The sequence below is a fragment of the Talpa europaea genome (genome assembly GCF_964194135.1).
Source record: "Talpa europaea genome assembly, chromosome: 7".
NCBI classification, from domain to species: domain Eukaryota; kingdom Metazoa; phylum Chordata; class Mammalia; order Eulipotyphla; family Talpidae; genus Talpa; species Talpa europaea.
Genome location: NC_140074.1, coordinates 9,656,699 through 9,671,399, shown reverse-complemented (window position 1 = coordinate 9,671,399; position 14,701 = coordinate 9,656,699). Strand labels below are relative to the sequence as shown.

The following is a 14,701-nucleotide window of genomic DNA, read 5'->3' as shown; positions in this document are numbered from 1 at the left end:
AATCTTCATTTATGTCCTGTCTCTACCATCTCTCACATTATGAAGACTGGGGCTTCTCAACCAACCCCCGAGCTTTAGTTCCTTCATCTGTGAAGTGGGGATGGCATGTAATAGAATCTGGAAGCACTGAGGGAGGTGATACATGTACAGCCCTTGGCACAAGGCACCAAGCTCAGTGACTATGTTATTATTTATGCAAGTGCCAGTTTCCTTTGCAGGAAACTAAGAAACACAAAGCTTGTGGTGCCAACTTGTGGCTACATTTACTCTCCCCACCAGAGGTGACTTCCAATTATTTGATCACTAAGAGGTTCATGAACATTGCCTTAACCGTTTCAAAACTGTAAGAACCTTTTTTTTTTTTTAAATTAAGTTGGAGAATGAGACAAAGGTAGCCACCAAGTAACTTTTGTATAATAGGTGAGTTAAGGTTCACCCAATACGCTCCCAAGTGTGGGGTCGGGACCCAGTGAGTCCTGAGCAGGGGATAGACACACCAGGCCATGCCTGTGACGGTCCTACACTTGGGGGACCAGACCCTGGGCCTCATCTTCCCCACTTAGAGCACTTAGGACAGGAAGTGACTAATTTACCAAGTAAAGGCTTACGCTGAACTAAAGGATTTTACATTTAATTTGAACTTTCTACAAGTCCTTCAGCTATTCCCGACACAGCACACAGTGACGGGAAAAGAAAGGTTAACACCATTCTAAGTATTGAAGTAAAAAAATGAGTATGTCAAATCCAAGTGTCCATTTCTACCTCTGCAGTGTTTTAAGTTTTGTGCTATTTATTTCTGCCAGAGATTAAAACGTGTTTTTTATTAAAAAACAAATGGGGAGCAGAAGGGTCTTCGAAAAGACTGAATCCCAAAACTTCACTTTTTAGAGCTCTGCAAGTAGGAGAGCAAGGCCTGAGATGACTTGTGCAAAGTCAGATGCAACTTAAGGCCACAGCCAGGAGGTGTAAAGTGACCCAGTCAGACGGAGAGGAAACAGCCTCCAGTGAAAAAGGAACTGAACGAAAGGGGAAAAGAGACATAATAGGGCTTTGAACCAAAGAGCTTTATAAATACTTGTGGCTTTAACCTGCCCAGGAGGTAGATAAGCATGTTCCCTTTAGTTTGTCCTCAAACTCAACCTCTCACAAGAGGTTAAGGAACACACCCAAGGTTGGAATTGACACTCAGACCTCCCGACTTCCTGGCTTTGGAGCTGGGAGTTCAGCCTCCACCTCCCATGTCTATCAGGAAAAACATCTGGGTTATAGCGCCTGAGGATGGGATATCAAGGGGAAGTGGTGGAAGTTTGGTTCTTTAAGAAACTTTGAGCAGGACCATGTAAGGCCCGGCCAGCAGCCCCTCCCATGGCCTGAGTCACAAGGCTCAAGTGTTTCTTCACTTCTCCCCTGGACGCTTCCCTGCTATGACCTTTAGAGAAATCTGTTTGTCTGAGATGTCGGATGGAAGAGAGTAGCGACTTCAAAATGCGTGAACACAGACACGCCCGAGGCGCCATCTCAGGTGACAATGACTTTCCTTCATCACTTCCCCGCGATCCAGCGCGGCTCCCTGCACTGTGAGAGCCTGCTTAAAGCCAAGCGAGGAACGGGCAGGACCGCAAGAAGAAAAAGCAAGGGGAAGTCATCTTCAAAGGCCAAAAGGTTATATAAAACATAATAAAATACAACTGTTTCCTTTAAAATTTTTAATGGTCAGGAAATGGTATAGAATAACTGCCAAGTCACATAAATTAACTTTTTTGTTAACATTTGTGATCCCGGAAAGAACACTCTATCAGTCGATGCAAACTGCATCAGTGGTTGTCTGGACACGTGACTGCGGGCCACTGACCCATCTTCACATATTCCAGAAAAACAGGCGGCTGCCATGCTTGGCAGGCTTCAGATCTCCTTCTATCGCAGGGTTGGGCTCTGGTCTTGGTCTTGAGTGATAGGGATTCTCTGGTAAAGGTCTATCTGTTTTCACTTTGGTGACCTGCAGAGGGTGGAGAGGAAAGAGGCAAAGTTGAAAATTAGGTGGCGCAGTCGATGACCTCAATGTGTCTTCTACGGTTTCCTGTGTCCTGCTGCCCAGCTACTTCTTTGAAGCCGCAGTAATCACATTCAGACTCATCCGATCCTTGAAGAAAGCCTGCTTTGTGCCCTGGCACGTGGCAAAGGTCAGGGCTACAGAAGGGAACAAGCACCGCACTGTCTGCACAGGCTCGAGGTCCAATGATCAACCACAGCCCCCTGACACATCAACTACCATCACTGACACGGCTGCTGGGGAGGCAAGGACTCCACATAGCCGCCGGCCCCAAGGATAGGGGCCTGGACTCCCTCTGAGGGGTGACACTTAGCTTAATCTTGAAGGATGAGCTGTTAGGAAGAGCAGGAAGGGAAGGACATTCCAAGTAAACAAACTACATCTGCAGAGAGGCAAGTCTCTAGAACAACCAAAGCAAAGGCCACAGGAAAAGCAGAGGGAGACGAAGCACCTAAGCCAGCACTTCTTGTTGCTAGAAACGGTCCTGAGCACGATTCCATTTCATTATCACATGAGGTCACTCTGCAGCGGCCTGCAGGGGCATTCTAGCTAACAGTGGAAAAACTAGCACTCAAAGACAGACCTGCCCGCTCCCAAGCCACGCTATGCTGGCCTGCGGGGATGGGGCAACGAGGGGAATGAACAGCATGCAGAGGTGTTTGAACTGTAACCTGATGGTAACAAGGCGCCACTGAAGCAGGGGAGCAACTTAATCCCATCTGCCGGCTACAAAGCGTGGAAGCTGGACTGGCAGGGGCGAGACCAAAGCGGGAGCTGAGCTAGCAGGCCGGGCGAGACACTACCCACCGGGCCGCAGAAATGGAGACAGAAGGTGTTTATGCCTGTTCTGTCCTGATGGTCACAAACATCTCCAGGGGAAACCCAAAGGGAATTTCTCATTTTAAAGGAGACGAGGCCACAGTTTATTTTTTTTTAAGATTTATTTATTTATTTATACAAGCACTGGGTACTGTCAGAAGCACGGGAGGATGAGAGAATTCACCAGAGCCAGAGCGGGGAGCAGAACAGGCAGAATGACGAAGTACACTGCTGAGGGGGGCAGTGGGCGTGGCAGGAGAGGTCTGCGCGCCATGTGGGACCCTTGCCAGCGGCTAGGGATTGAACTGGCACTGCAGAGGCTGCGGGCAGCTTTGCAGCCCAGCGCTCAACCACTGCGCCACCAGGGGAGGCCCAGAAGCCACAGTTTTTAAGTTTTCTTATCGAGTGGTCCGAACTCCAAGCTACTCAGCATAAATTAATCTCCCCAGATGTTCAAACTCAAAAACCATTTACTGTGAACAAAGTTTCTTTGGACACATCACACAAGCTGCTCAATGACCACCCTCTGAGGCACCTGCATCTGCAGCTCACAGAGGAGCAGGGAGGCGACTCGCCTAAGACTCAGACACAGCCCAGTCAGCCAGAGCAGGGGCCCAGGTCTTCTTGTACAAGTCCAGAGATGTTTCTTATTCTTATTAATTTGAAAACAGTCTTCTCCCTTCTCTGTTGTAATCAGAGATCACCTATGGCTCCTTACTGCATGAGAGAATAATTCCAAATGCCTAAGCTGGCACTGGAAGCTCTTTAAGGAATTCAAGCAATCTGGAAAAATGTTGCTCAAACTTAAAATGAAAGGGTCCCCTTAAAAGACATATTACTATGGTAAGAATAAACAACTTCCTCTTCTGCACCTCCCTGAGCAGAACAGGAGAAGCATGTGGTCAAGCCATCACCAGGTGAACAGCCTACAGGAACCTTCAGAGTCCCGCCTGTGGCACGGGGTGAGCAGCCGCTCCGGGGGGTTGGGATGAGATGTAGGAAGTGCCTGATGTACACGAGGTGCTCCAGAAATGTTCAGTAGTAGCATTATTAGGATAGGAGAATGGGGGTGATAAAGCGTCACTTCGCCTAGGAAAGTGAGAAACTCTGGGGAAGGCATCTGAGCTGAGGCAGACGTGTGCGCCGGAAGTCCCGGGGGGTGGGGGGGTGGGAGGATGATGATCCCATGGAAACAGCAAAGGTGAATGAGGCTGAACGTTGGGCTTTATCTGACTATCACCATTCTAGAAAGACACTCGATACTAAATTTAAGTATAACTGAAGCTGATAATCCTCTTACAGAAATACTTTTGAAAAGAAGACAATAGCTTTCTATTTTACAGGTGTTTTTAATGTTACTAAAAAATTCAGGAATAAATAACGCTTTCTTAAACAGCATGATTTGTTAATTCTCCTTTCATGAGAGACAGAATGAGAAAAGGTAGTTTTCTTTATTAAATATGGAAGTTCTACCACTTTTCAGCGCAGAATTAGCAGCTATTTAAAATAACTTATTCAGTGCAACAAAAGAAGGTATCTGAAGATAATCAAGCCAGATTTTAAAACCAAAAAACCCCGCTAAGCCTTTCCTCCACTCATGACACCAAGCTTATGCCTCAGCTCTCCGTAGGGGCTGCACGCGAAGGGGAGAGGAGTGGCAGCGACACAGGCCCCGGCACTCTGGACTGGGTGCCACGCTGCAGCGTGGCGTAGATGCTCCAGCTTGATCCTCACAGGAAACTAGGGGCTAATACTGGTCCCTTTTCATAGCTGTGGGATGACAGGAACATCAGGCAGTCTGCTCAGGCCCCACAGCAACTCAGCAGTGGAACCGAGACCCACATGCACTGCCTGTCTACATTTAACCTGAGCTTGATTCTCCAAGTCTTGCTACCTTCACTGTCCCGGAGGGAAAGGAGGTGATGAGCTCAAGAAACAGGGAGAGGCCAGATGACAGAGGGCCCTGGATGCCAGGATATGGAAAGGATGCTTTTAATTTACAAGCAATACCCCCTGAAAAGTTTTCAAAAAGAAAATGATACTTATTTTCCACAAAGATCATGCCGAGAGTGAAGATGGAATTAGGCGTGAAATTCTTCAGCTTCAGAGGCTGCACTCTCTTCCTAAATCTGAAACAATCCACCCACCCCTCCCGGAAATTCAGGGAGCCCAGGTTAAGAATTCCTGGCCGAGAATGGGGACCATGGGAGGATTCAAAAACTACTTGGGGAGATGCAGCTGCATAAGACCTGACGAGTGTGTGACAAGGCGTGGGGAGTAGAGGTCTGCTGGGTCTAGTGCCAGCGCTTCAACAGACGGTGGTGCCAACAGAGACAGGAAATACAGGGGGAAGAAAACTCAATTTCCAAACTCCAGACACGTCCTTTTAAATGTTAGGTTATGTTCCTGGAAAGTCTGACAGGAAAGCCTCAACCCATTCCCTGTGAGTCCAAAGCCACCTCAATGTCCCAATGGGGAGTGTCCTCTTGTTCACTCTCCTCTACACCTTTCTGTTCTTCTCTTTGCTAATTAACCAAAAACAAACCTGCATGTGCTGGAAGATCTATTTAAAAGAATATTACTATTAAATAAATTCCCTGGACTATGAAGATTTACCTGATTGGTAAATCTGCCATTCTCACATCCTATCTGTTCTCACAGAAGAGCCTTTTCTGGCCCCCTCTTGCCTTCATCCACCCTTAGTGAGAGTGGACCCCGCGGGAAGCCCTCCTTACCTTGGACAGCTCTCCCAGATCCGGCCGCACCCAGCCCAGCTTGTCCAACACACACTCGTCAAACTTGGCCTGCTGTTTGCGACAGCGACGGAACAACTGCAGGCCAGAATAGTCGATGCAGGTCCAGTATTCTGTGAAAGGCTCTGCACAGTGAAGCTTTATCTGCCTGGAAAAGAGGGCAAGGTTAGGGGTGGCCCTTTGCTGCAATGAAGGCAGAAAAGTAGGGAAAGAAACACTCTTATCTCAAAAGACAAGATCCTCAGGGCAAGAAAAGGTCTCTGAGGAATAAGACCTAAATTCCTTATGTAGCAAATTCTTTATGCACCAAAAGGTGGTGGCAAAGGCGTGTGCAGGCTACCCAGAGGACAGCGCTCCTCGAGGGGCCTATTCACTCTTTTCTTTATACTCAATTCCAAAGATGATCAGTTTAGCAAATTCAGAAGAGGAGGCACAACCAGAATGGGGATGCTGACAGCAGTCACATATGACAGTGGCCAAAAAAAGAGACAGCATTGTAAAAAGCATATATACAAACTAACACAAGGAAGATCCTGGGGTGGCTGGTGTGGAGGCAAACTGCCCCTCTCTTCCCAAGCTCATTCTATTAAAGCACTGGATGGAAAAAGACACAAATTGTTGTCATGAAGAAAATAATAGAATTATGTTTGGTGCTCTCCGTTAAGAAGTAAGGCGGCACATAATTCATCTGGGGACCACCAAAAATGGCAAGAGGAAAAGTTAACTTTCATGTAGGAAAGTAATAAACCTCAATTATTTTGCAAAACTCCCCCCTTACTATTCAACCTAATAATCAAACAAATCAAATTCAGAGTAAAATACCATTATTTTAGATAAAAGCCGAATCAGAGGCAGTGGGAAAATGCAGAGCTCCGGGATGGTAATTACAAATTATGAGACGCTTGTCTGTTACACGCCCCTACACTCACCAGGATCTCATTTCCCAAGGCTCAGGAGAGCCCAGAGCTGGCCTAAGGAAATACAGTGATTGACAGGCTTTCCACTCCAGCTCTGCTCCCTTCCTGGGTGGCAACCAGTGCAGGCAGTTTCCACCACCCATCCAGGTACACTGGCATATCAGTGGGGTGGCAGGGGTGTGAAGAGGAAGGGAGAATGACAGCAAAGCCTGGGGAGCATTTCTGAGTGGCCACTAGCCTTGATGACATGACCACCAGAGCTCCATTAGAGATCACCCTGGGGGCAAGGCGCCGCTCCTCGGGGAGGCCTGCACTCTTCTGTCAGGTGGCGACCACTCGAGCATACTGGCTGCACCTCACTCACAGTTCCCCACCAAGGCCTTCAGCCACGAGGAGCTGAAGGACAAACATTCCCCAAGCACACACACGACCCCTCTGGGCCACGAGAGAAATGCTTTGCCAAAGTTCTCTTAGAAAATAAAATTTTTTAGGGCCTCCCCTGGTGGCACAGGCAGTAGAGCACCACGCTGTGAAGCTGTCCGCAGCCTCTGCAGCACTGGTTCGATCCCGGCAAGCCAGCAAGGGTCCCACATGGCGAAGCAGACCTCTCCTGTCGCGCCCGCTGCTCCCCTCAGCAGTGTATTTCATCAGTCTGCCTGTTCTGTTCCCTGCTCTGTCTCTGGTGAATCCTCTCTCCCTCCTGCATATCTGGCCTGTACCCCGGTTTTTGTGTAAATGAATAAATATTTTTTTTAAAAAAGGCATACATTTAAAAAAAAAGAAAAAAAGAAAATTTTTTAAATAAATAAACACTCATACCTTGCTGGCAATCAAATCAACGCAAATTCAAGCAAGAATAAATCATCACTTTTTCCTACAAAATACTGAAATAATACATAATGCTGGCCAGCTCTAAGGGCAACATAAACTGACTCAGCTTTGAAAACAATGCACACACAAAGGTAACCAAAGGTAACATGGATAAATCAGTCTTATCCAAAACAAGCAAAAATTAGAATCCTCAATGATATTTAATGAGAGGAATGAGGCAGGTACATCACGGCTGCTTATGAGAGGTGGAACATTATATAGCCATTATCAATTATTGTGAAAACGACACAACTCGAAAGAATGTTCCCAATAGTTTCATGGAAAAACGAATTTTATATTTAAAATGTACACACCTTGTATTTAACCACAAAAGTAACTTTGCATGTGGACAAAGACACAGAAGCAAGAAAGAAGGAAAGCAGCTGTGTGAAGGAATGTGACTCTTTCCTCCTCATGACAGTGGACGTCTGCAGGTGCTGCCTGGCAGCGCTCCCTCCCCGCTCTTCTGTAACATCCTTCTCATTTTCCCTTGAGAAACAGCCCCTTCCTATCTCTCTACAAAGTGGTCTGGAGGAACCTATGTCTACTCCCCACTTCTGGCCTGACCAATCACAGCATTCCATCTCCTGAACCACAACTGACCTAAGATATGCGTCTGAACCAGCCAAGTAGACCAGCTCAGTCCAGAGGCCTCTGCTCAGACACTGGAGACTGGCCCTGGCCGGCTAAGCAGAGAGAACAGCCACGTGGGGCAGCTGGGGCCCATTTTTGCTACAGCAGGGAAAGTGTCTCCTTGAAAATGAGTTTGACAGAGAAAAGCAGAAGAGATTGGAGGAGCTGAGGAGGGACTAAGACAGCCAGTGGCAGTGAGACGACGAAAGCCCTCGAGCGTGGCCCTGCCGGATGCCAGTCCTATTTCTGGACGTCACAGTCACAGGAGCCAATTCCCGCTGAGACGTGTTTCTGTCCCTTTTATTAGCGTCCTCCCTAAAGGGCTGACTAAAGTTACATTTTTCTGTAATTATACAATTTGGATTGTCTACTTTCAGTGTTGCGTACTTTACTTTCAGTGTCGCGTACAACGCAAAAGGCTGTGAAAACGCTCTGTGCTCTGCAGGAGCGACACCCAGCCTCTCAGGGAGCGCCGGCCTGCGAGCACTGTGCCGGGCCATTTCTAGGTGACTTTCCATAGGGTTCACGGCAAGCCTCCGCAAGATGAGCATGATTCCACAGCCTGGGAAACTGGGAGTCATGGGGATTACCTAACTGGCCGAAAAGTAAAAGCAAGTAACAAAATTAACTGTATGACGTACTGACAGCTTACTTAGGTCTCTCTGGCTCAAAGCCTTGTGCCCCCAAATCAGGAAGAAAAACGTCGCTTCTGTTCACCTAGCCGGATGTTCACTGAGCTGCGCGCGCCTTGATGAGCCCCAAACAAGCACCAACGTCGAGACTTACCTGAAGAAGTCCAGGGCACACTTGTTGACAAGCTTGCCCTCTTCCAGACACCGCCTGGGGTCCTTCTCCTCCCAGCGGCACAGCATGAACTCCTTGTTGGGCTTGTCGCACTGCGCGCCATAGTGGTGGGCCGCGGCCTTGAGCACCGAGGAACTGACCTTCACCTGCGGAGACAATGGGAACAGCACATGGTGACCAGGACCCCACATCCTCAACTTCACCTCACGCTGCGACAGAGGGACACAAAGGTGGTCTATTCTGACTCTGCCAAGCGAAGCCGGACGGCCTCCCCGCTCCTCCACAGCCTGCAGAGCTCCTCACAGTTCTCCGCTGTGGTCGGTCATCTTGCCAGCTTGGCACACCTACCCCGAGTGACAGCTCTAGCGGGTGGGGTGAAGCTCTGAGGGACGAACTACCTCTGGGGAGCACTAAGACTCTCTTCTCCAGGAAGGAAGGCAATAGAAGGGCAGATACAATTCCCAGTGGACTGAAGAATCCCGGAATATGAGGCTGGAAGGGAAAAGAGCATCTAGGCCAGCAAGTTATTACTAATGATGAAGAACTAAAAAAATCCGTACTTTTTTTAAAATTCTAGAGTCTACCCAAGGGGGCCTATCACCCCCACTTGCATGCCAGGGCACTCTGCCTTGAAGCACGATGCAGCTGCGCTGGCCCGCAGGGAGTGGGCATGCCGTCCCAGCCGCACCTTGAGCTGCCGCCGCCACGGCCCTTTTCTGGGCCCTTTTCCGGGTTGCCTTTCCCTGGGCCAATGCCACAGCATTTCATTACAATCACGGTGACCTAGCAGAACGTGTGCTGTCTGGGGCCCACGCTCCTCATTATTCTTCCTTGTCTGTACCGTCCTGGCGAGTCTTCCAGATGGACACTCCCTATAAGGCAGTGGGACTGCACTACTCACATTATACACTCCCCCGCCCCGCGTGGCCGCTAGAACGTAAGCTCCAAGAGGGCAGGGATTTTGTAGATCCAACACCCCAAGAATGCCACCTCTCCCCAAGTTAAACTATGACGAATGCATTCTTTACCACTGCCCAGGGAACCAAAACAGAGTCTGGCACAAGGAGCTGGCGAGCGCTCGCCAGGAAGACAAGCTGCAGAGCACACGCATTGCGTGCACCCTCTCTTCCAGGCCACACTCTCTATGCTGACGGCTACAGACAATCTCATTTCCTTCCACTAAAATTACAGGGCCCTTCATACAGGAATTGTGCCTATCTCTCACTTATCCCTCAGTATTTTAACATTTTTGATACCAAGTAGGACACGCTATTAGCTTCTCCAGCTGGTTACTGCTTGTCTGTATGGGGAACCCTTTCTCCCGTCTTACTCAACTCTGTTCGTTGATACAAAGCTCAAGAGGATTAAAGGAAAACTTCCATAAATGCATAAGTGTGGTCTACTTTCCTTTCTACCTCTTTGTTCTCCTTCTTCTCATTTCTAATCTCATTGCTCTCATCAAGGCCTTCAGGATGACGCGGGTGAACAGTGGCGGTGGGCGCCCTTGCTCTGCCAAGCCTGGGGGGATTGACTGCTGTTGTGTGGGAAGTAGCTGTTGGGTATTCCTCATAAAGGATGTTTCTTTCTGATCCTAACTGGCTTCCTTTCACTGTTGTTTTTTGATCAGGAAAGGCTAACATTTTTCTTTTTCTTTTTTATTACTCTATAAATGTAGCATTAACAGATTTTCTAAAATTGACCCAAAGTAGCCATAATAAAATCTAGTCTGTCATCATGAATTGTACTTTCATAAGCCACTGGACTTGATTTGCAAATATTAAGAATTTTTACTTGAGAAGAGTCTTTAACTTTTTATAAATTTCACACAGTTTCGGTTAAACTATTAAGATAAAAGACAATGAAAGATGAAGAAGGTAATTCCTCTATATGCAATATAGGAGAGGACAATAAGCTTACAACTATGTCTACTAATACTACAACTGTTACAATTGTCAAAGCAAAGATAAAGTTCTGATGTAAGTGAAATCTGCCATGACAAATCTAACAGATGTTTAAAAATCTGTAAAGTTTGTATTAAGGTCTTTGATAAGATTTGATTGAGGTTGAATGGCAGACATTTGCTTTATTACCTACCGATAAGAGATGGGAGAATATAAATCAAGACTCAACTTTTTAAAAAGTGCAGTATCTTTTAAAAAGTGTTATCGACAGTGGCTGGTGACAGCTTCACAGGCTGCATCTTAATTAACCCAGGCCAGGGAGCTACCCACATAGCACAGCAGACCTTTCCTGACTCGCCCGCTGCTCCCCTCAGCAGAGTATTTCATCGGTCTGCCTGTTCTGTTCCCCACTCTGTCTCTGGTGAATCCTCTCACCCCCGCATCTCTGGCCAGTACCCCAGTTCCTGTATACATAAATAAATAAATCTTTTTTAAAAAGTGTTAGCTACATTTACTTACTCATCAAATGCCTTAAAATATCTTTAAAAGTGGCTGGATTAATGACTCAAATATGCCTTCCTAGCTATCATACCCCAAAAGCCTATGGCATTCTCTGCTTCAGTTCCCTACAAATGTGGCATTCCGATAAAAACCCAGGTACAGCCGTGTCGTCAGGCATGTTAAATATGTTGTCACAGAGAAATGAAGGACAAGAGCCACTCATCGAATCTGCCCCAAGAAAAAGTGGAGGAGCGCTCCAGACCACATAGTGGGCCAGAGGCAAGCACAGAGCTGTATCCAGAAACTGCGACCTCCAGTCAGACCCAGTACGTGCCCATCACTGAGGTGGCAAAGACCTGCAGATGTCACCATGTCCCCTCACCTGCTTCTTCATTAAGGCTGATGAATTCCAACAGAAACAATTTCCCTTCGCAGCTGCGCACCACAAACACCCTCCAACTCAACTCATTCAGCTCCCTTTGTCTCACCACCACCACGCTCCCACGTTCTTCCTCCTTTATTGTCACAACAGCCTGACTACAGAGCAGGTTTACACAGTCTGCAGGTGGGAACAGCAAGGCAGGCAGTCTTACAACCTACACCCAGTCGTCTAGTCCTGCTCGCTCTTCCTTAAACCATGGCTGCACTCTTCTTACAGCACTTGAATTATACTCTGCCTTATATTTTACCTAATTTATATAAAATGGGGTATAATGACACTTATCTGACGGGACCGTAATGAGAATTAAATGAGTTAATAACTATAAAAATACGTGCCCTGCACACAGAAAACACATCATCGACATGAGCTATTATTTTACTTAGAACTGTCAGTTGGAGTTTCCAATCCAAAGACTGACACTTTTTCCATAGGGATGTGTTATAACTCCAACTCAGTGAGGTGTAAAATATGTTAACTTGCTTCTTAAACTTTCTCCTTCTTATGGCTTCTGCTGTCGGGGTAAATAGCTGACATTGACTCCTCAACCTTTCCTACCTCTATCTAATTTGTTGCCAAGTCTCATCAGTTCTGGATAAATCCGTAAGCATAGTCACCCATAGTATTGGGGTCATTAGTATCTTCCTCAATTATTTCAACAGCCACCAAGACTAGTCTCCCTGTTTTTCTTTTCATCTCTTCCATCCATTCTGCAGGAAGCTGCTGTAGTGATCTCCTTGATATTCTTATTACCCTGCTACAAAAACAAATTAGCCACGAACCCCCTGAAACACAACAGGAGAACAAAGCCGAAACTTCTTACAGGGTATTGAAAGCCTCTGGACCCAAACTCTTTCCAGCCTTCTTACCCATGACCCTGCTAACGGAGACTATTTGTCCTTCTCCCAAGAACACTGAGCTCACTGCTCCAGCACCCAGTTTTGGGCCCTGCATTTTCCCATCTCCTTATCTTTGCTTAGGTCCCACCGTCCCTTAGAAAGCCATTTAGCCAAGTCTGACATTATGCCCAAGAAGTGCTTTCCCTGGACTCTGTACAGCCTCAGAGAATTATACAGCTGGAATCACTTCATCTTACAAATAAAATAACTGTGTCTGCAATTGCTAAGAGTGACTAATCAAGGTAACTGGGCAGTTAGGCCTAGAATTTAGATTCAACTTCAAATACTACTCTTCTTAAACCATGTCTGTCCCTCTTCCACAGCATTTATTTTAGTTATTTCTGTAACTATCTGTTTCTCATTCAACTGTGTCTGTACCCTAAAGGCAAATCTCTTCCAGATATAGAAACTCTTCTGCAGGAAGTAGGACCTCCACGTTTCTTAGACCAAATTAAAGTTCCAATGAAAAATACAGCCACCCAAGGTCAACCCAGCTTCACAGCGGGAGAACAAAGAAAAGACTGACTCTTGATAACACCCCTTCCCTACTTCTTAGGAAATATCCATTTATTATAATAGTAATAGTTGCCATTCTCACAGGCATGTAAGAAGACTGAATGAAATAATGCAGGTAAACAGTTAACCTAGTGCATGGAATATAATTTCCAGCATGTAATATTTAGTCTTGTCCTCCCTGATCAACCCCATTCTGTCACTGACACTCCTGTGCCATTCTTAGAACCTTCACCTTTTGTACTTCACTTACAAAATGAAGGGCAAATTATTTAGTCTGGCTTTGAGGAAGCTGCTGCCCAGTCCTGTCTCAGCCCAAGGTACTTCTGGCTCAGCAAGTGCTGCTTCCTGCAACACTAGAGTCTCACATGCAACAGCACTTATGTCCCTAAACACACAAGGTTCTGCTAAGCCTTCTCACACTTGAGAACTTCTGCCAAAATACAGTAGATTGAAAAGCGTGGGCTTTGAAATTAGACTTGGGTTCACACTCCAGCTCTACCACTTCCTAGCTACATGACCTTGGGCGAGCCATCTACTCTCATGCTTGCTTCCTTATCTATCAAGCGGAGGCACCAAGTATGGAGCTGCTGGTAGGACTGGCCAAATGAGTGCATGAAAAGCTATGAGCATCCTGCCTGACAGCTAGCGAAGGCCCCATCACACCACCTTTGCTACAATTAGCGTTCTCCCGTCTTCTCTTCTCACAGCACTAACTACACTACTGTAATTGTCTCTTGATGTGTCTGTCTTCCTGTTAGATTACAAACTCTGAGCGCTGGGATTCTCCCTCTTATTTTCCAGTGTCTGCACAGGGATAATTATTCAAATGATATCCCTTGAATAAACCCAGGTTTTAAATGCCCTATTACCAAACACCTTCCCAGGGCTGTTAGCACATTCACTCTCCAGCATCAGCTCCTTCCCTGCGGCTTCCGAGCTCCACTGTACTGCCACCGGAGCTGCTTCTTGCATGACTTTCCCTCGACTGTGAGCACCTGGGGTTGTTTGCTCCCTTCGGGGGGGGGCGGTCTGAGTATGAGGTGACACGAATAAGTGGGGCGGCCCTGGTTGGTGTTGAAGAAAAAGTACCACGAATAGGCACGTCCGGAGAGGCAAGTCGCCTGGGGGGAGGGGAGCGGGGAGGCGAGTTCTCAAGCCACGGTGGGAAGCGGCGGGGCGACACGGGATATGAGGCGAGGCCATCCGTGGGTGCCCCCGTGCACAGTGTCGAGGGGTGAGGGGTGGGGGTCCCCGGGGTCCAGCGTCCGCTAAGGCCAAGCAGTGCTGGGCCCGGGCCCGAAACGTGCCTGTCCTCCGGACGAGCCTCACCTCCTGCACTTTCAGCTCCTCCAGAGTAGGCAGCTCCACTATCCCCGGCATGATGGCGGTAGCCCCGACCCGGAGGAGGCAGCCGCAGCCGCGTCGCCCCGTCTCCTTGAACTCCCCTTTCGACCGCCGAACAGGGCCGCCGAGCGCCTGCGCATGCGCAGCCGGCGACACGCAGGCGCACTGCTCTGCCCAACCGCGAGTCACAGAGCATGCGCAACACCTGGACGTTCTGGGAGACCGTGGGGGCGTGGCCTAGCGCCGGCTCCGCCC

At 47.7% G+C, this 14,701-nt stretch overlaps 1 protein-coding gene across 1 annotated transcript; it reads right to left on the bottom strand.

Moving 5' to 3' along the window:
* Positions 1-1,718: 1,718 nt before the first annotated feature.
* Positions 1,719-14,497, bottom strand: NDUFA8 (NADH:ubiquinone oxidoreductase subunit A8). Its single transcript, XM_084238583.1, has 4 exons — positions 14,432-14,497; positions 8,829-8,992; positions 5,605-5,770; positions 1,719-1,996 (listed from the first exon to the last, which is right to left on the bottom strand). The coding sequence occupies exons 1-4, from the start codon at positions 14,480-14,482 to the stop codon at positions 1,859-1,861; spliced, it is 519 nt and encodes a 172-aa protein (XP_084094709.1). The 5' UTR covers positions 14,483-14,497; the 3' UTR covers positions 1,719-1,858.
* Between the last annotated feature and the right edge of the window lie 204 nt (positions 14,498-14,701).

Bases quoted from the DNA above. Each gene is read 5' to 3' on its own strand.
- NDUFA8 (XM_084238583.1), bottom strand. From the start codon at position 14,482: ATGCCGGGGATAGTGGAGCTGCCTACTCTGGAGGAGCTGAAAGTGCAG. The intron at 5,771-8,828 runs GTAAGTCTCGAC...CCTCTTTTCCAG, and splicing joins TGTGCCCTGGACTTCTTCAG to GCAGATAAAGCTTCACTGTG. The intron at 1,997-5,604 runs GTAAGGAGGGCT...CACCCTCTGCAG, and splicing joins ATCTGGGAGAGCTGTCCAAG to GTCACCAAAGTGAAAACAGA.